The sequence below is a fragment of the Chelon labrosus genome (genome assembly GCF_963514085.1).
Source record: "Chelon labrosus genome assembly, chromosome: 2".
Classification (NCBI taxonomy): Eukaryota; Metazoa; Chordata; class Actinopteri; order Mugiliformes; family Mugilidae; genus Chelon; species Chelon labrosus.
This window is the reverse complement of record NC_140338.1, coordinates 29,563,464-29,584,789: the sequence shown is the minus strand read 5'-3', so window position 1 is coordinate 29,584,789 and position 21,326 is coordinate 29,563,464. Positions and strand designations below refer to the sequence as shown.

Sequence of the window (21,326 nt, the reverse complement as noted above, 5' to 3'; positions counted from 1 at the left end):
TTCATGGCAAATGGACTATTGCTGCTTTATCTGCTCTGGTCTGCTCTCCACCTCCGTCTTCTCCACTTATCTTGTCTCTTTTCCCTCTCCTCGACCGTTCCACATGACTCAGGACTTCAGGGAATGTTTTCTCCTGTAGACAAAAGTAGCCGTAGACATTTGTCTGTACTGATACTGTTGTTCTGTGTGAGTGCCATAATGACATTCTTGAAGTCTTGTGTGTGTTTGAACACAAAACGCGTTGTTGTATGTTGTAGGAGTTAGCATGGCGAGTGTGAGCACATGTGTTCAAGTTCTGGTTTGGAAAGCATCCCAAAAATACTGCAACTTTTTTACTATATGTATATATCATGTAGCCAAACAATACCAGTCCAGCACAGATTAATAGGACATGGCATTAAAGTAAACAAGCAAGAAAGTAGATCTGCAAATGTGCACAAAGCTGTGTCTTCTTTTCTTGCTATACTGTAGTGAATCTGTACTATTTCTTCTGTTATTATGCCAATGCTGCAGCAGGACTAACAAAATCCTCCGATTGTAGGCTTAACACCTTTATATGGAAATGGATTCAGAGCTCTAATCTGAAATGTTATGTAGAAATCCCCTAGATTTATTTCTATTTCTAAACCCTGAGGTGTAAGGTGTCATTTGCTAAAGTCATGGGGTAGTTTGAAATGAAATGATTATGAAAATGTATGGGTGGAAACGGCGACCAATTTACCAGAGGCTGCAGCAAAAAGCTCATTTCACACGTTCGTATTTATTCAGAAATCTCTCAGATGTTTGGGGAAACAAGGTGAGTCGTATGATTTGGTGGAAGCTCCTTTCTGTATCAGGCAACTGTGCACAAATCATAGATGTAGCAAAAGTGTTTACTGCACAGAAAAGTAGGCATATAGTGAAAATACACCTACCTGAAATACAGATCAATATTTCAAATAAACAAGATCCAATTTGTATTGCAATATTGTAAAAGTGGAATCTAACTTCAATCTCCTGTAGTATTTCTATCCCAGGTGGTATTTTATTTTTATTTTTTTTCCTTGAGCTGTGTGACTTTGTTGACAGGTCCCTTAAGCACCATACATTATTGTGAAGAAGCAGAAGGGAGAGGGCTGACGTAGCGGCTTCAGTTTGTGGATCTATTTGGTGTGTCTACCTTCTAAAACAAATGCTCGGTGGTTTACCCTCCCCTGCCTTCCATCTATATCTCTCTCCCCCTCCTCTTTTCCTCTCTCCCCCTTTCCAGATTTATCACTCTGCAAGCTTGAGGCTGGGAGGTCCCTTTTTAGCTCTACCTCTCATTCACCCCCCTTAAACTCTTTGTCTTTTGCACCTTTTTCCTGTATCTCACAGCCTCTTTGTTTTACTCCACAGACCCTCCTATCCTCATCTTTTTTAATTTTTTATTATTTTTAATCTCTGTCCCTCTTTGTCCGTCGCTACTGAAGAATAAAACAGTCTTTGGCTCTGGAACTACTAGCTGGCACAGCTGAGTCTCTAACCCCGCCCCAAAACACTATTATAACATCCATTAAAAGATTTGTCAACTTTTCAGAAATAAAAAATAAAATCAATGTGCGCCATCGATCCCCATAAAATCTTAACATTCTGCAGTTTATTTTAGTGGTTTGGCTGAATCAGGACATTGTGTCCCCTTGTTGAAAGTGCTGCTGGGTTACAGTAAAATAAAGCATTGGAGATAGCAGGTGTCTGCAATATTTTACAGCACCACAGCACATGGCTATGAATCTTTAGATGAATCATGAAGAGATCGCCTGGAAGGCGTGAAAAGACTGTAAATTATTTTTCATCCAGCAGGAGAGCTGGATTAATGGTTTGAGTTGTTTTACGTAGGTGTCTGGAGACTTGCAAACAGCACACACACACCTGTGGTTGTTCTGGAGAGAGAGGAGCTTACTGTGCCGTAAATATAAAAAGCAAGAGCATGTGTGTGCAAAAATTACACACTGGGAGCCAATTAATGCCTGCTTGAAAATGCTAAAAAAAAAAAACAACAACCTCAAACTATGCCATCACGCAAAAGGGCAATGCTTGAGTACACAAGGCCCAGAACTAGTTCCTGACATAATGTATAGACACAGAAATTAATGCACTTGAGACATATTTTTGTGTCTAACTTATTTAAAATTAGTATTGCAACTGTGGAAACGACTGATATTTTACTTGATTTGACATTCCCCTTATCGCACCTCCGTCTGATAGTGTTTTTTTTACGTGGACAATAGCTGAACTTGCAGTCAATAAACAGTTATCACGATTATCAGAATTCTGCTAGTTAAAAAATGAAAGGTTGACCTAAATAAATACCTGTTACTGCTGCTTTAACTCAGATAAAAATGCATGTCTCATTCTCCACAAGCAAAAACACCCTGTTACACTTTTTTCTGCTTTAGAACGTATACATAATAACAGACTAAGATTTGTTTGTCACGTGCAGGCTAATGCAAGGTCGACAGTACAATGAAATGTGTTGTTGTGGATGAGTCAACTCAGCAGCACTAGAATATAGAATCTGGAATATCAGACATATACATCTTGATAAAATACTGCAAATACATTAAATACAGCACCATCCAGTATTTTCATAAAAATATATACTAAGAGCAGGAAAGAAAGGGAGGAAGGGCTGAAGAGGAAGAGAACTGTGCTGAGGGATGACAGAAGCGTAGGTGTGGAATGAGGAGGTTGCGAGTACTGCAACATTGCACATAGCTGGTGTGACAGCAGACTTGATCATGTGCACAGTGTAATCAGTAATCAGTTTACTGTGAGTTGCAAAGCTCGAAGCCCCAGAGGTAGAAACTGCCCTTCAGTCTTGCAGATGGGCTCCTGTACTCCTGTACTGTGCTTTCTGCGGCACCATTTGCATTAAATGTTCTGAAGGGCTGGAAGGCTGTTTGTGTCATTTTGAACAGTTCCGTGTCGTTTTATGGTGTTAAATAGTGTTGTAGTCAAGACCACCTAACCCGAGACCGAGTCAAGACCAAGACCAGAGCATACCAAGACCAAGACAAGACCAAGACTTTGAGGGGGCGAGACCGAGTCAAGACCAAGACCGAGGAGGGGCGAGACCAAGTCCAAGACCGAGACCGAACTTTATAAACAGAAGCATTAGTCTATTTGTCATATTGAAAAATAAATTTATTTCAAATTGTTGGTAAGGCCATCTGGCCAACCTTCAAACACACTTCACCCTCGCCCCCGTCAAAAAACAAACAAAAAGAAAATCTCCAAGCTAAGTTCATAACTTGAGAGCCCTGGGTATAACCAAGTTTTTCAGATGGTTATACACAGACATAGGCCTGTACATTGGTTGAACAATTTTAATTATCTTTATGTTATTGCTTTATATTAGGCATGTACTGAAATGAAAATTCCTGGCCAAAACCGAAAACCAAAAATGAGGAAACCAAGGCCGAAAACCGAAAAACAAACAAAAGAAATTATTATGCCAACGAAATCCCACATCTTCTACAACAGATAACGGCTGATCATCTAAGGCAGAGGTCTTCAACAGGGGGTCCGCGACCCCTAGGGGGTCCGCGGAGGTACTGCAGGGGGGTCGCGAAAATGTTTTGATTGATTAGACATTTTTTTATATTCACCTCCACAATTTTTTTTAAACACACATGAAGTTCTTTTTAAATGTTATACAGCTTGGGGATTATGGGGAAAAGAATCAAGGCTCTAACTATTATATAACATATATTTATGGGCGATTTCCTGATAGTAGTGATCATAAACGGCAACAGAGTCAACCATCTTGATGTAAATAAACGATCTATGCTGCTGTGCCATACTATAGGACCGGTTTAATATAAAACACAATTTTATACAATATATATATATAAGTAGGGGGTCCCCGCTCCATCTCTCCATCAGATTGGGGGTCCTTGGCCTGGAAAACGTTGAAGACCCCTGATCTAAGGCATTGATTCTCAAAGTGTGGTGGGGGTGCACGAGCTGCCTCTAGGGGGTGCGCGAGATAAAAAATGTAATGGCGGAGAAGAAGTTATCTTCTTCTACTACTGTATATGCGCACCTAGCCGCCTGCGCTGCTCTTGAAAATCCTCAGATGGATTTTTTATTTTTTTTAATATATATATCTGTTCCTGAGCCTATGCTCTTTGTTATTTATGTTGTGGGTCGTGTGTACCTTTAATTCAAATAACGCGTTCTAATTGTGGAGTGGGCGTGCTCGGAGGGATTTTCCTTTTCTGTGCCGCTGCCGCATTCCTCTCGTATTCAAGATTCAAGATTCAAGATTTCTTTATTGTCAATTTCTCAATATGTTTGCAACATACAGAAAAATCGAAAAAAACGTTTCTCTCTCTTACTCACATAATAATAAATAAAATAAAATAAAAACCTAAATAGACCTAAGAGTTCAGCACCCTGACAGCCTGATGGACGAAGCTGTTCAGCAGTCTGGTGGAGCGGGCCCGGAGGCTCCGGTACCTTTTCCCCGAAGGCAGGAGACTGAAGAGGGGATGTAGGGGGCAGGAGGGGTCACTGGCAATGCTGGTGGCTCTGCGAGTGAGGCGGGTGTGGAAAATGTCTGTGAGGGAGGGCAGGAGGGCAGGGGGGCACCGATGATCTTGCTGGCTGTGTTCACTATGCGTTGCAGGGTCTTTCGGCAGGAGGCAGTGCAGCCTCCGTACCACACAGTGATGCAGCCAGTGAGGACACTCTCAATGGTGCCCCGGTAGAAAGAACACATGATGGAGGGCGGAACTTGTGCTCTTCGTAGTTCCCGGAGGAAGTAGAGGCGTTTCTGAGCCCTCTTGGCCAGTGATGTTGTGTTATTAGTCCAGGAAAGGTCTTCTGAGATGTGCACCCCCAGGAACTTGGTGCTGCTCACCCTCTCCACAGCAGCACCTTCGATGGTCAGCGGGGGATGCTGGGGGTGACCTCTCCTGAAGTCGACAACAATCTCTTTTGTTTTCTCCACATTGAGGATGAGATTGTTGTCCTTACACCACTGCACCAGTAGGCTCACCTCTCTTCTGTAGTTGGCTTCATCGTTGTTGGTGATGAGGCCCACAACAGTTGTGTCATCCGCAAACTTGATGATGTGGTTGGTGCTGTAGGTTGGAACACAGTCGTGGGTTAGCAGGGTGAAGAGCAGCGGGCTGAGCACACACCTTTGTGGAGCTCCTGTGCTCAGCGTGATGGTCTTTGAGGTTTTGCTGCCAACCCGCACGGTTTGTGGCCTCCCTGAGAGAAAGTCCAGCACCCAGTTGCAGACGGAGGTTTTTAATCCAAGGTGGCTCAGTTTTGGTATGAGTTGCTGGGGAATGATTGTGTTAAATGCTGAACTAAAGTCTAAGAACAGCATTCTTACATGTGAGTTTTTTGAGTCCAGGTGGGTGAGTGCTGGGTGGAGAGCGGTGGAGATAGCATCCTCCGTAGACCTGTTTGGCCTGTACGCGAACTGGTACGGGTCATGGGAGGGAGGGAGGATGGATTTGATGTTCTGCATGACCAGCCGCTCGAAGCACTTCGTGATGGTGGAAGTCAGGGCTATGGGCCGATAGTCGTTGTAGCTGGATGGGTTAGGGGTCTTCGGGACTGGGATTATGGTGGCGGCTTTGAAGCATAGCGATCTGGATGTTTGGCGATAAATTAAACCCGACGTGGAGAAATTCTTCTGTAGATGCACCCCCTCTTGAAATGTCAGCATTACACATTTTGCAAATCGCTATCCGTGGGTCTTTCTCAGATATATTGAGTACGTCCACACCACAGACATGTTGGCCCTTCCAGGAAAGCCCGTGCTGGCCGCGATTTTTGCTCACGTCATTCCAAAAATCACATGGTCTCGACTGGTCTTGACGAAAAATCCCGAGTCCAGCACGACCGAGACCGAGACAAGACCGGTCTCGAGTACTACAACACTAGTGTTAAATGCAAGAAGGTTAAGTTTAGGGCTAAAGTCTGGCCTAGAGGGTCATTCAGTGAAACTATATTGCCTGAAATGCCACGAAAAACTAAGAATGTGTTGTGATAACATGCGACACGACTTGGCGCATTACTCATGTGTCCATCTACCGTCTGAGGTGGCCAATCATACACCCAACTTGAAGGTTGAAGAAAATCTTTCTGGAGTGCATCTCTTACCTCATCAGGTCTGCTTAATATTCTGTGATCTGTTGCCCTACATCACATCACAGTCTGTGACTTTTATTTGTGAGTCACAGAAGAAACCAAAAAAAAGTATTCATGGAGGAATTGTTCTACAGTTTCTAGAAACAACAGCAAAGAATCAGGTCACATACTGCAATAAATGTCATTTTCCATCATAAATTTTATCACTTGAGACATTAACTTTAGAAACTTTGACCGTGGAGTAATTGCTCCCTGCATGATTTATAAAAGACTGTTAGTATGGATATAGTTAGTTATTAAAGCATCTCTATTGAGTGGCTCCATGATCCCCGTTTGTCTCAGACATGGAGCTCTACAACCATCACAATTCCTGAGGGGACCCCACAGTCAGTCCTGTGCTTGGGCCTACAAATTTACTGCTACGGAGCCACATGATGATTTGACATCACTCGACTGCCTCAGTCTCGTGCCAGCTGCCGCCTTGAGACATAAATGGATTAGGCAGATCACAAAACTGTTGACTGAAGACTTGTACAGGACACCGATGACATGTTAAATAGATAATAAGGCCTCTGAATGCACGTTAAGAGCCTTGAACATATTAAACCCAAACACCCAGAGAGTACACTCGCTGGCAACATTGGTTTATTTTCTCTTGTTATATGGCTGTAGGGACTGAAGACAACAAATTAGCGCGGCACACCAACAAACACATCACTTATTTAATAGTCCTTGCTAATTAGCTGAATTAAAGTGGAAAGCGGAATCCCACAGGCACTTTTTCACACACGGTTTGATTGGTTTTCTGTTTTAGCTTGAACGATATAGTATGTACTTGACTTTACTGATAAATTGGGACAACTTTCCCTGTCTGCCTCAATGTCCTTCACTCCTTAACTCATTTCACATTTAACACCGTGACATTTTTCATTATTATTATAATAAATTTATACAGTATGTTGACTCTTCATTCAAATCTTAACATGACTGACTCCTGCATGTTTGAAGGGGAGGTGGCTTTTGGACAGCCAATGAGACAAAAGGTGAATAAAAATAAGCAGAGTCAGGAGACCTGAAAGCTTTTTACTCGACTGACAGCTAAAAGTATCTCCTGATGAGCGCATTTCCATAGCCCTTTAAACTGACAGTTACTTAGACATGCAATCACAGGAATATAGTGAGGAGAGCTAAAAGCTGTTATTATGCTGATGGCAAAGATGAATCAGTCTTGTATGAGGCTTGAGTACACTGTTGTCGAGACAGAGAATGTATGAAGTTAGACAGCTAGGAGACAGACAGGAGAGCATGAACCTGAAGTGGTGACTAAATAATAAATAAAAAAAATAACAAGAAGCGAGCACATTCCCCATGAACCTTAATAGCAAACTGAAGAACTCGTACACGTGGTCAGTTCAGGTCGTGATGCACCCAGTGAATCAGGAGGGCTGTTTTTAGGACCCATCTGTACTGGCGCCCGGAGGCTGTGATGATGAGCTGCCAGTCCACAGCTTATTATTACCTGACTAATTACATTGGCTACCTCAGGCTGGCAGCCCTGCGCCTGTTTTCATAATCAAAGCAAAATTAAACTATTAACTGAATTAATGGTGCAGTAGTGTATGTTGTGTTAGCTCACGGCATGATGTGTCGCCTTTGTTTGTTCCTCGGTGCATTTTCTGTGATGAGGCATAATTTATTAGCGAGTGCATCCGTATATCCATCCATACGTGGATGCACTGGTTCTGTGTCTACCTTTAGAACCTGGTCCACATCCATCCAGTTCTTGCATCTCTTCATGACTCTTCTTTAAGGCACTTCACCACCTTGCCCCCAGTTACATCTCTGATCTTTTAACTCCATACTCACTCTGATCTTCTTATCTCGGTCTTCTTTCCATTCCCGGTTCTAATTACAAGAGTAAAGGTGATCGTGCCATTGCCGTGCTGCACCTGACCTTGTGGAATCAAACGGCTGAGTCAACAGCCCTAATAATTACAGGTCTTGTGACTTACAGGACTGTTTTAAGCAGCTTTTAAAGTCTCACTTATATAGACAAACCTTTTCTTAGATGAACATGTTCATGTTGTACCAGCTTCATTATGTTGGCTTGCCAGTTGATTTTGCTTGAGTTGTGATTTTATTGACTTGCACCATTTTTTTTCTTTATGTTTTATTTGTACTTTGTTTCTTTTATTGCATTTTATTGATTTTCTAGGCATTTTATGTCAGCTACTTTCCAACCTACGGTTTAAAAGTGCTATACAATCAAATAAAAAGTAAAATAATGAATAAATAAACTGCAAACTGTGCCATGCCAATTAAAACCAACATGAAAAAGCAGAATATCTGCATAAGTGTGTAGACCCAAACTAATATTTAATTGAGGCGCTCTTTGATTTGAATACAGCTCTGTCTGTTTGGATAAGCATCTTCCCCACGCTTCTTTGTGAAAACGTCACAGATCTGTCAGATCGTGAGGGTTTAACTATGTGAATTTCATATTTTGTTATATGTAATTATGCATTTGTGCTACCAGTTTAGCGCTGCTTTCTGTATCCATTTAGCGTTTTAAATTATCTGGCAAATGTTTCTCTATGGTATAGTTAGGTAAATGTCTCAGGGGTGTAAGGACACTGTTACACTCACACCAAAGTGCTTATTTCCATTTCCATATTTCAACCACGCCTACTTCACTTTTCAGTAATGTCTGTTGGTGCTTATTGTAATTCCACTATAATTGTGTTGTTTGAAATTTAAAATTCTCTTAATTTATATGTGCGTGTCTTGAGTTATATTGCTACAAAGCATTATGGGCTTTGTAGCAATATAACACAGGATAACAGATGTGTTCATAAAAGTGGGTTTTATGTGACAACGCTGTAGGGGCTTTTAATTTTATATTATTTAATCAGTGGATAATTATTTGGTGTGAATGTGATTTGGACACAAAAGCTTAGGAAGGTGCCGATTAGACACTTATTGTCACTGTTCACAGAGCGATGAAAATGCACTGCTACAGAGGAAGTGCAGTTAACCAAGTGTACATTTACCAAATCATCCAGTTGCTTTTCAAACTTCCTCAGTGGTGCTTTTTATTTCTTCCCACCTCAGGCGTTAGAGTGCTGTTGAGTTGTGGGAGCTTTTTCAGCCTCAAGAAGCTGTAATTAGCGTCATTACAGCATGGTACACCAGAAAAAAACACAACAGCAACGCCCTTAGAAACATACTGTAGCAAAGGACACAAAGTGACGTTCGTCTTGCATAAGCACTACCGATACATTAAATATCGTCTTGTACTAAAATGCTATATTTAAATGCAAAATGTGTCTTGTGCTTTATTGACTTGGGGCTCTTGAAAATTTGTAAGCGTCTGGCTTTTCTTCTCCTTCTCAGACATTAAAAGTTCAGGCATTTCAAGTCGAAAGAAACCGAGTGTTGTCATCATTGAAATGGATTAGAATGATCACAGTGCGTATTAGAAACTTCAGCAATTACATTCTGAACTACCTCTCATCTGAGCAATGCTTGTTTCTGCATTCCTCTCCTGCGTCTCTTCCACAAATACAGAGTACAGTGTTGATTGACTATTTACTCATGCAGTATAATCAATCCGATAATGCTGTGGGCAGGACATTGAGCCAGACTACAAGCTGTAACCATTCAGAGGGAGACAGCTGCATCAGCGTGCAGAAGTGCATTTTTAATGTAATCGTCTCCCCGATCAGACAAACTGCAGCTTACGGTAATTGGAAAAAGCATGACTATTGGATCGGATAGTTGGCAAGACCAATAATTGGATGACCCCTACTGTGATGTGTACAAGTTAATCATTTTCATGTCATGCAGCTGAAGTGTACCACAAGCACTGAAAGTTGTCCTGTCATATTGCCATATATCAGTAACTTTGCCCAAACAACTGAACAGAACGAGCTCTAATTCAATCACTAACTGGATTTTCAACATCGGACAATATTTCAAAATGGCGTAAAGTTTAACAGTATGTACCACCCATTGGATTTATGACAAAGAAGTGAGGAGATTGCCATTCTGCTGGGAGAAACCACTTCAATACAGCTCCACCATAAGCATTACAAATGTCAAACTTAGATTAAAATGAGAAGATATCAAACCGGAATCAAGCATCATGCAACACTCATTGATCAGAGCTTTAAAGAAAGACTTTTATAAGTTAAACTTTAAGTTCAGACACAAAGAAACTATTTAGGTTCTCCACACCAAAGTACATCAGTACACTGCAATCAGTTTTATTTCAGTCAGTGGTAGCTCAGCATTTATAGGTAAATGAAACACAATGAAGACTACATTTGCAGGATAAATGTGTGTATGTATTTGTCAAACAATGTAAGGTATATTCCTTTTTTGTGACCTAACTGGTATTTGGACGAGCCATTTAGAATCCATGCTGTGTACTCCTCAAACCACCAAATGGTGCATCCTATTTTTAGGAAAATGGGAGCTAATACTTAAAGTCAAGGTGATCAGTGTCAGGTGTTGCTGTCAGGAGAAGAGGCGACACATTTGTGATTGTTCTTCATGCCATGCCTCAAGTTTTTATTCTTGTTTGACACTCATGGACAGTCGACATTGCTGGTCATCAGAAAGCAGTTTGCAAGATATAATTCACTGGGGTATTGTATGCCCAATGAATGAATGAAATATGGTACTTGAACATATGGTACTTGATAAATGAATGGTGTTAAGCAAAGTAATAAGGAGGTTTTGATTTTGAATCACTGTTGACAGCCTTTAAATAGAACGTCAGTGTTCTTATCAAGAGGTGCAAACTGTTATTGTTACCCGTTCCTGCGTTTCACACGAGCACCACCGGTCAGACTGTTTGCCTTCAATCAGCTGTTTTATAAACAGACATTAGCAGCCGTTTAATATGCAGCAATTATTCCAAGACCTTATTTCCATGCATTTGCATATAAGCGCTTAATCAAAAAAGACTTTCCATCTATGGACACGCTCTGAAATGACAGAGTCCTGCACTAAATGAATGGGATCAGGCCTGTTCATGCACACTGCCCATTCAGCTGGAATGATTCAAAGCACATTACATCTGTCATACTTTACAAAGCGCCCATCGCTTTAAACAGAGTGGAAAGATAATACAGTGAAGCCTATCACACGCCCCGCTGAAAATAATTAATCCAGCACACATGCGTTAGGAAGCGGATGAGATGCATTGCACAATAAACTGTGGAGCACTCATTTGTTATTTGGCAAATTTGTTACCTGACACGGTATGAGTGGGTGGCGTGTCTGTGAACGCACACCTGACTTAGCACGTTAGCATGCGAGTGTGTTTGTTCTAGATTATGAGTCTGCAGGTGGGTATGTTTATTCCACATACTGTCACACATAAGCACTGTTTGTCACAGCTTGGTTGTGTCTGTCTAGGCTTTGTCTCTGTGTGTGATAATGTGTCCACAACTTGAATTTGGCCCTCATGCTTGTGCAGTGGCTCATGTTTGTACTTGAGATTCCTGTCTCGGGAGATGCTCTAACATAGAGCACAGACAGTGGTGGCAGTTGGTCTCGACCTGCATAAGCAGTCCACCATCAATAAATATCCATCCATAACAAATATGCGTGTTAGAGAGAGAAGGGGTGAGGTGAGTGAGGTAGGTTGAGAGCAAAGAGGAGAGGAAGGGAAAACATTTTTATTTTTTTCCATTTGAACGGATCAACAACTTTCCAATTTTAACACAATTCTCATTTGGAATGCAGCAAGATATTAATTTGGGGAAATCAACAGAGAAATTGGGTCACCTGTTCATTTCATGCAGTCAGAACAAATACGCAATTTGAAAGGGAGAAGGAGAGAAGAGGAAGAGAAGAAAAAAGGGCATGATGTGAGTGCAGAGATATTAATGAAGAATGGGAGGAGAACAGGGGGTGGAAAACAGAAGGTAAAGTTGGTTAAGTATAGCTAGGAAGATTCAGCAGACTGTCAGACACAAAGAAAGACAAGGAGAGAGTCAGAGAGAGATTAGGTTGTTGATATTTTAGAAACACCACATATTAGGTTTGCATCCATTACAACTCATATGCACTGCACATAAACTAATGACAGCAACGTGCGGCTCAGTCAGCCTTTATAGAAGAGATCAGAGGTCAGGGTCACAGCTGCATTAAGCTCATCTAGGTTGAGAATAATTGCTTTTTAGAGGACACACACACAGCCACACAAATTGAAAGAAGCAAACACAATTACACGTAGGATGCCGTTTTAAATGGATAATGCAAATTAGATGCAGAGGGAGTCAAGTATGAAGAGTTGGTTCAAGTAAACACAGCATTGGTTATAAAGGTGGATGCAGTGTTGACTGGTGTCTAGAGAAATGACGGCAGGGAAGAGACAGGAAGCAGAGTGGCATACGGAAACTGTGAAGCTATTTCAGTATGCATGGTTTTGTTTGTGAGACTGCGACAAATATACAATTTGCTGTTCCCTCAGTCACATTTCTCAATCTTCTTTCTTCTCTAGGACAGTCCACTGATCCTCCAGTCAGACAGAAACGTGACCGTCAATGCTAGGAATGATCGGGGACAGCTGACTGGTCAGCTAACCGTGGGTAAGGCACACACACACACCGTGGAAAGACATGTCCACACATACCAAATCAGCTGTAAACATTTTCGTCCGAACCAGAGGGTTTCTCTGAGACAGTTACATATATTGCTTTCTTTGTGCTTGAATTCCTAAATGTATTTCACCTCTTTTTGTTTACCAAAGTAAATGCTATCTGTTTCCATTAGTGCATCTCACTGAGGCTGACAGCCGTGTTGCTGTCTTGACTAAACCATTTTTCTGAGCGCTCATTGAATTAGTGAATGCCCTGTGTCCTACAGAAGATGACACTCAGAGGACATATGATGCATGCTGAGGGCTCAGTGAAAGTTAAAGAACATGAATGAAGTAGAAGAATAATATATGTTTCATGAAATACGATGTGGTGACATTTGCACATGTGAATTCGTAGTGAATATTGAAATGGATGCATGTCAGCAGTATGCTCTGGCCTCTACGACATATGTATCTGTCTGTAGCCGACCAGTGTCGATGGAACGTCTGAAAATCTCTCGGTTTGAATTGTTGTGGTGTACTCAACAAGTTTCAGTTTTTGCTGAATAAGCAAAGTGGAATGGAGAGAAGAAAAATACAAAAAGACCAAAAAAAAAAACAAATGTGGATGAAAATAATGCAGAGAGAAATTTCAGTAATGTAGAAAGAAAGGAGCAGTTGGCCCTTGGTCACAGTGCGGAGGTGGGCAAAAAGCACTTACTGTATAACCGTAAAAAGCAGAGCCGATTATGAGGCAAGGACAAGAGTTTCAACTGTGGAGTTCCAGTGAATGCGCTAGCTTCAAGGTGCATTAAAATAAAACCTGAATAAAGGTCAGTATTTTAGTCCAATCCAAGACATGTCAGTTTTATCAGCATCCTGGAGAAAGAAATAGATTTTTAACATCAAATAATCAAGTTTAAAGTTTGAAAACTTTGGGCCTTACATGTTGAGTTGACACGTGCAGCATAGCTATATAGACACTTTTACCACTGCTAACACTTAATTGTCATCATTTTATCATGTGGTATCATATAGACTATGCCTTCACATGCACTTCAGTAACCAGAGAAGCACAGAGTAACAAGAGCAACAAGGTTTATGCAGGTAAATTGACAATCTATGACATTTAAGAAAGAAGCTTACTGGAAAGCAGGATGACTGAATATAACAACAAGGCTGTATGAAGGGCTGTCGTGTGTGCAGTCCTTTAAGACAAACTACAAAAAAGAAGCACATGTAGATACAAATATTAAAAGACAAGAAAGAAGTAAAAGTAGACTTAGTGAAAGTACTGATTAGCTGTCGCCCTGTGATGAAGGCAATGGTGGAAATATGATGGCTAGTGTGGCTATCATCAGAAACAAAAGAAAGGTCTAATTTCAGCCTCTGACTAGATAATAATTGGGAGATGGCGGACGTGTAGAGACAGATGGGCATTATAATGAGGCCTTGTTGAGTAGGCCTGATTGCTGATTAACTTGAATATTGATTGGATTAAGTAATTAATAATCATTCCCTGGTAATTACTGAATTGTTTATGTTGCCAAATCTGACCTGAACTCAAATAAGCAAATAGAAATGGAGCAGAAATACATGACACAAATGGAGTAACTGCCCAATTTGTTCTAGTGTCACAGGACAATGAAGGCTTTTTATGTAAATTACATTATTTTAATGACAGCACGCTCAAAGGGACTGGCGCTGTTAGAAAGCTAGTTCAAATGAAAGACTTGTAAGGAATGAGACGGATCAAAAGATAAGAACGTTGTGAGGAATGTGCATACTTGAAGTAGAGGAAGTGGCCTTGGTGCTTTGTGAGGTGAGTTACAGAGAAAAGAGCCAGTGGCAGAGGAACAAAGATTGGAAATGGAGTTCAGGATAGGTTGGTAAAACACTGACCCACAGTATCTCACAGAACATTAGTCCTAGTGTTGTTGTTGTTCTCGTCCTTCCAAAAGTTCAGTAGTCACCAGTCAACAGAAACACTTCTTAAAGGTGGTAACTAAAGAACATGGTGCTTTCTTAGATCCCAGCTGTAGTAGCCAAACTGCACTTTAATTAATTTACCTCAGATAATTACTGAACTGGTTCAGTTTGGCTCCTGGCATTAGCAGACATGACCCTCAGAAAGCAGTAGTTTGTATCATTAATGAATATCTGAGAAAAATAAGTTCAAATAATGGACATTTTTAAATGGTTTCTTCCTTTTTTTTTTTGGTTAGAAATCATTTTCATATCCACTGTTGTTGCCATTGATGGTATGTTTGAACGCATATCTTCAAAGAAACCCAACAGTTTAATGTCAACCAGCAGAGATACGATTGGAATTCCTGCTGCTTGCCTGCTATTTCATCTTCCAAAACGTTATTCTTTATATGCACTTTAATCTGTCATGGGTTATTTGCTGTCTTTATTGTGTTTTGTATTACTGTGATCCTCGCTGACCTAAAGGGGAATTTAAAATTACTTTATCCTGTTAATGGCATTTTTATCTATTAAAATGAGAGTAAGTTCATACTTATCCAAGCCTGTAATTGGGTTTGTTTTGCTGGGGTCCAACTGCTGGTGAGATCTGGCAGCTTACTGACGCCATCAGAAACACTTTCTGAGCTAGCCTGTTATTTGCAGCCTTTTCTGGCTCTTCTTGTGTGATATGGATATCAGACATGACAAGCATCAATTTCCTCTTAGCGTTTTTGAGCCTTACACTACTTCCTATTCCAAACACTTGTAAATGTCAAATTAATTATTTGCTTCAGACTTGACACTTTGATTACTGACGGAAACAGCCATTTAGACGAAACTAAAGGAATCAGCAAGAAATGGTAAAACGAATGTATCATCATGAATGACTTTGCATCTACAGTATTTGTATTAATGCGTCAGATTTGGAGCAAGTATGGTAAACACGCATGGACTGGTACTTGTCATTGTAGTTTTGTTTTTTCACCAATGAAATTATATTTTGCCATACATTAATTTTTAAGTGTTCAGTGGTGCTGTCAGTATTCAGGGTCATGCAGAAGATCATTGCTCAGTATAATTTACAACCTGACAGCTGATATGGATATTGTATTTTCAGGTAAAGAGTTCCTATCCCTTTGATGGGAAGGCAGCACATAGATATTCATCTCCTGTAGGCTGTCCAGGCTCGTCTAGTGTCTTTATGCACACACCTTCCTGACACTTTGAAGGTCTGAAATCCCTGACAGCTCACCTCCTGCTGTTAAAACTCCCTAAAGCTGCTTTCCTCACCAGGAAAAGCACTTTAATGCATATATGTGTCTGAATGTGTGTGTGTCTGCATGCTTATCTGGCAGTCAGCTGAACCAGTGTGTTTTAAAGCGAGATGGCAAGACACCATAATACCGCAACCAGCTTAGTCAGGCTGCAACGGGATGACATAAAGAATACTGTGTGACCTGACTTCCTCAGTCAGACGTCACGGGCTAGTGGCAACACACATTTGAACTTAAAGAGAAACACAAATTATACAAACTCTGGCTTTCTGTCACACACCCGCAGTCTCGCACACCTACACGGTAGACACAGCTTCGGGCTAAGATTCTTTAGAAACGGAGAGCAAACAAGCAGGAGCTCCGTCAATAACCACTTGTGACATACAAACACATACACACATACAAGCTTAAGACCTCAGCGACTGGCTGATAGCATGAAATGGAACAGAATGAATCCTCTTGAGGAGCTTGTTCTGTCTAGCACCAGAAATCCCTTGGCCTCCTTCTTCCGCTGTCTCCTGTTGCGTCTGTGCAAACTCAGCACAAGAATTAACACAACCACAAAAACAAACACACGCTCTCTCTCCTTATCTCTCCTCACTATCCTTGTAGGATACTCAGAAATCCTCACAGTAAGGCGGTTATTTCTCCTCACCAGACACTTGCCACGTTGGAAGCAGAAAAGTTCCACCTCAGTAAATCCCTTATTAGTATTCATCACTGAAACTCACCAGAGGAACAGCTCACTTTAGTTTGTACAAGAGGTACAGGATCATTAAGGGCAGTGGTATGGAAAGGTGAAATGCCCACAAACGTTTGGACCAGTACATTAACACAGAGTACCAAGACACAAGTGAACTGACACCTTATTAAACACTGGATAGTAAAATAGATGCAGCAGAAGAAGGAAGAGAAAAGGACAGCTGTGGTAAAAGTCACTGTATCTGCAAAATGAACCGATGATAATCCAGATATTATCTTGGATGTTTGATAATGCCAGTGTGCTTTTTGATAACTTATCATTAGGCCTCTGTAACACAAATAACTTTTAACGCTATTAACGCTATTAACATGAACACGTTCTCTTAATATGACCTAGTTTGGGAAATCAGGAAGCCCACAGTTACACAGTGGAAAGCAGTTTGAGGTGTCATTGTAGTAAATAACCTTACCCTGCAGAGGGCAGTAACTGTTGCAGCCTGTAGTGTCAAAACTGCCAAAAATCTCTAAAGAGGAAGAAGGCAAGCTGAAACAAATGGTCAGTAAAGCACGGTTTATACCTCTGAGGGACATGGACATCGTAACCTACTCACGCCGGTGAGCTATGTACACTTGTGCGCTTGTCAGTCTGGCCCACTCGGCGCTGTGTCTTTTTTGCCAGTTTGGTTAATTTTTATTTTCCTGCCTCACTTTCAACAGTTGTGATTGAAACTTTCGCTGAAATTTCACAGAAGATGAGTCATACTAATACTAATGTCTGTATCTCCGAACCTCCTCAGTTAACCTTTCCTCAATGTGTTCCATCTTATAGATCCACAACATTCATTCATTCATCTTCTGTAACTGCTTGTCACAGAAGGGGGAGGGATGCTGGAGCCGAGAGGCGGGGTACACCCTGGACAGGTCTCCAGTCTATCGCAGGGCTAACACAGAGAGACAGACAACCATTCATACTCACGTGCACACCTACGGCCAATTTAGAATCACCGTGTGGGAGGAAGTGGGAGGAAGCCGAGTACCCAGAGAGAACCCACACAGACACAGGGAGAACATGCAAACTCCACACAGAAAGGCCCAATCAGCCCATGGATTCGAACTCGGAACCTTCTTCCTGTGAGGCATCAGTGCTAACCACCACGCCACTGTGCTGCCCAGATCCAAAACAATCAATTCGAAAAATGTGGAGATACTAAATACTAAAGCGGAAACACGCTGCTACCAAGCACAGCTCTTGTGACGCCATAGCTTCGTATAAAGAAACTGGCCTTTTGACTGGTATGTTCAGCTTCAAAGCCCTGCCAGATGGCTCTCTCAACAAGACCTTAGTGATCTGCATTTAATGTCAATGTGAACGGAGTTGCAACCAGATCAGACACACAGCTGAGCTCTCTGTTCGGCTATCTGAGCAGATGAGATTTTGATATCACTTCCAAGTACATTTAAAACAGTTTTTTTGTTTGTTTTTTGTAATTATTAATTGGCATTAATCTCACATTAACTATGGAATCCGTGCAATTAATCTTGACTAAATATTTCAATCAGTACAGTATGTTTTCAAAATATCAGCTGCAGGCAGAACATGGTTCTGGTTCTTTTGCACTGCATTGTGTTGACGTGAATTACTCATTTAAAGAGTCCTCGCACATCAGTGAATTTTACACAAGTACTGAAAGACACACACACACATACACACCTTTTCCTTCCTTCCTCCTACGGGCTCATCTTTTGAGAGAGAAGGTCTGAGTACATGTGTTAGCCTTGGGCTTCTCATCTCAGTTTTATTGCTCTCTTTCTTTCATCCCTCCATACTCTCTCTTGCTCTGTGTTGCTGTCAGCTCGTTACTGTGAGTGAGAACCTGTCCTTTTTGTCTTCTGAATGGCTGATCGTTAAGATGATGAGTGAACTTGGAGGCTTGAAGCCATACCCTTTCACCCACCCAGGTGAAAGGGTATGGCTTCAAGGGAAAGAAACTTGTGTTTCCACAAAGCTTCTTTCCCAGTGTTGGTGGTGTATGTCCAAATCGGAGTGCATTTGTAACCCACATAAAAGTATACTATTAAACCCTTGAACACTGACAAGCACTTAAACCAGCCGACTCAAATAGTGGTCGCATTTAATTTGCCATTCCACATCACTTTACCTGTATGTCTGTCTCCGTGTGAGCTGTGTGAGTGTGAATTTATACTCTGTCTGCTATTGACTTTTCTTTATGTATTGTGCTGACAATAAATGCTCATTGTCTCTCTTACATACAGTGGCTTTGGCTGCACTCATTACACCACGTGAATGTATGTGTGATATTTTATGGAGATGTTTTTTTTTTTTTAAATTTAGCCATAGAAGCCAAATGCACTCTCTGTAGATACTAAGACACGTGCGTAGTTTTCTCAAATCTTAATCCACTGTCAGATCCTCTCAACAAACATGAATCCAGTATTGCATGTCATGCCATTGCTGCAGTTTAAGTAAAAGACTTGCCTGTATATATTATTAGGCTTAGTTTAGTCAAATCAGTCTTCATTTGAAAGATCCAGTATGGATTCATAAAGTCCTTGAAATTTTTACATACCATTTTTTGTGTTCTCTTGTCAGTCATTTTGCTAATATTAAAAGACTGGTGTGCAAGACTAGTCTCGTGAGACTGGGCAACCAAAAAGTAACAGATGCTACAAGAGCACCATCAGGCCGTATCTCTGATGTGTGGCAGCATTTTGGATTTAAAGCCTGTGAAGACAGAGAGGAGCATGGCAACACCATGTGCAAGATCTGCCAACTAGAACAAAAATACCAAAAATCTTTCACCCAGAAACACTCAGCAAATCAACAAAGATGTCTGATACAAACCCTGGAGAAGACTCTTGCAGTAACTTCCTGTACAATTCTCCACTTGCCTAAATAATAACTAAAGCTGTAAGCATGTTCATATGCAGGGATGTGCACCGATCAGCCACAACATTAAAACCACTGACAGATGAAGTAAATAACATTGACTATCTTGTGACAATTCAGTGTTCTGCTGGGAAACTTTTGGACCTGGAATCCATGTGGATGTTACTTAGACATGTAGCACCCACCTAGACCAGACCAGGCACCCCCACCCCATAGCAATGACACTCCTTGATGGCAGCAGCCATCCCCAGCAGGATGCAGCCTGACACAGACACACACACAAAAACAGTTAAGAAACAACTAAAAAAACATGAAGAACAGCACAAAGTGTTGACCTGGCCTCCAGATTCACTAGATCCCAAACTGATCAAGTATCTGTGGGATGATCCACAGAGGGCCCTCCCCATAACCCATAGGACCTAAAGGCCCCCACTATCAACATTCTGTTTCCAGACACCACAGGACACCCTCAGAAGGCCCATGTCCATTCTCTGATGAGACTGTTTTGGAGGCATAAGGGGAGACCTACACAATATTAGGAAGGTGGTCATAACGTCATGCCTGGTCGGCGTATGTCCGTACAGCGCTGTTGAAGGTGATTGACTTGTTAATGTACTGGAACCAAGCTACATGTTTCCTTCTCATAAACATATGAGTGAAGTAGCTGTAAATATGTTGAATCAAAACAAATTGGAATCCCTTGCATCGGAATCAAATAGACTCAGGAATCTAATCTAATCTAAAATGCTCTGATCATTCCTCTAAAGAAGAACACAGACTACAAGCATCCTTGGATAGAATAAGGATATTGAGCAACAGAGTTATAACATTAGCTGTGGCAGACCATTTTAACTTGGAAAAAGCACCAGCTGCAAATGCCAAGTTGCCATTAGCTGCACATTTTCAACATTAGTCTTGCTAAGAAAAAAAACAATGAGGAGAGACAAACAAGGGAGTGTATATGTGTATACAGTGCAGCTTAAGAGTATTTGCATCCCTCAGAATTTCCATTTTGGCATAAAAATGACTCAAAATATCAGCACATGTTCAAGTCCTCAAATAGAAAAAGAGAACCCAATGAAACAAATGAAAGAGAAATAATGTGCTTTTGTATTTATTTATTCAAGAAAATTAAGCATTTGTTCATATTTTTTTCATATATGGTATTAAAGTAAGTGAACCCTTGTTTTCAGTATCTGGTGTGACCCCCTTATGCAGCAGTAACAGCAACTAAACTGAACTGTTTGCTTCAGGCCCTTCCACAATATTTCTATTGGATTAAATTCAGGGCTTTGACTTGGCCATTTCCAAACATTCATTTTGTTCTTCTTTGGCCATTCTTTTGTGCTTGGACTCATTGTCTTGCTGAATGACTCATACTTGCTTCAGATTCAGCTCATCAATGATGGCAAGGTGCCCCAGCTTGTCCTCATGATATTAAGAAAATTGGACATGGTCAGAAATGTTCATTTTGGAGGGCACTCTGCCATCACACCAAGGTTGTTCAGTGTTCTCCTGATGGTGGATTCATCACTATTAACATTAGCTAATGTCAGAGAGGCCTTAGAAGTTACCCTGAGTTCCTTTGTTTCACAAGACTATTATGCGTCTTGTTTTTGGAGTCGACCTGTAGAGGCTAAGTCATCTTAAATCTTTTCTATTTGTTCCCAATATGTCTGACTATGGATTTGTGGATTCCAAACCCTTTAGAGATGGTTTTGTAACCTTCTCCAGTCTGATGAGCAGCAAC

General features: G+C 41.1%; 1 protein-coding gene across 1 annotated transcript in view; it reads left to right on the top strand.

Annotated features, from left to right (window-relative positions):
* Nucleotides 1-21,326, top strand: part of LOC311496769 (zeta-sarcoglycan-like) — a gene marked incomplete at its 5' end in the record, with an annotated part of 338,082 nt that overhangs the window by 241,599 nt on the left and 75,157 nt on the right. Inside the window, one exon of the mRNA XM_084556747.1 lies at nt 12,647-12,734. Within this exon, the coding sequence (XP_084412873.1) occupies nt 12,647-12,734 (88 nt within the window). The remainder of the gene's footprint in view (nt 1-12,646; nt 12,735-21,326) is intronic.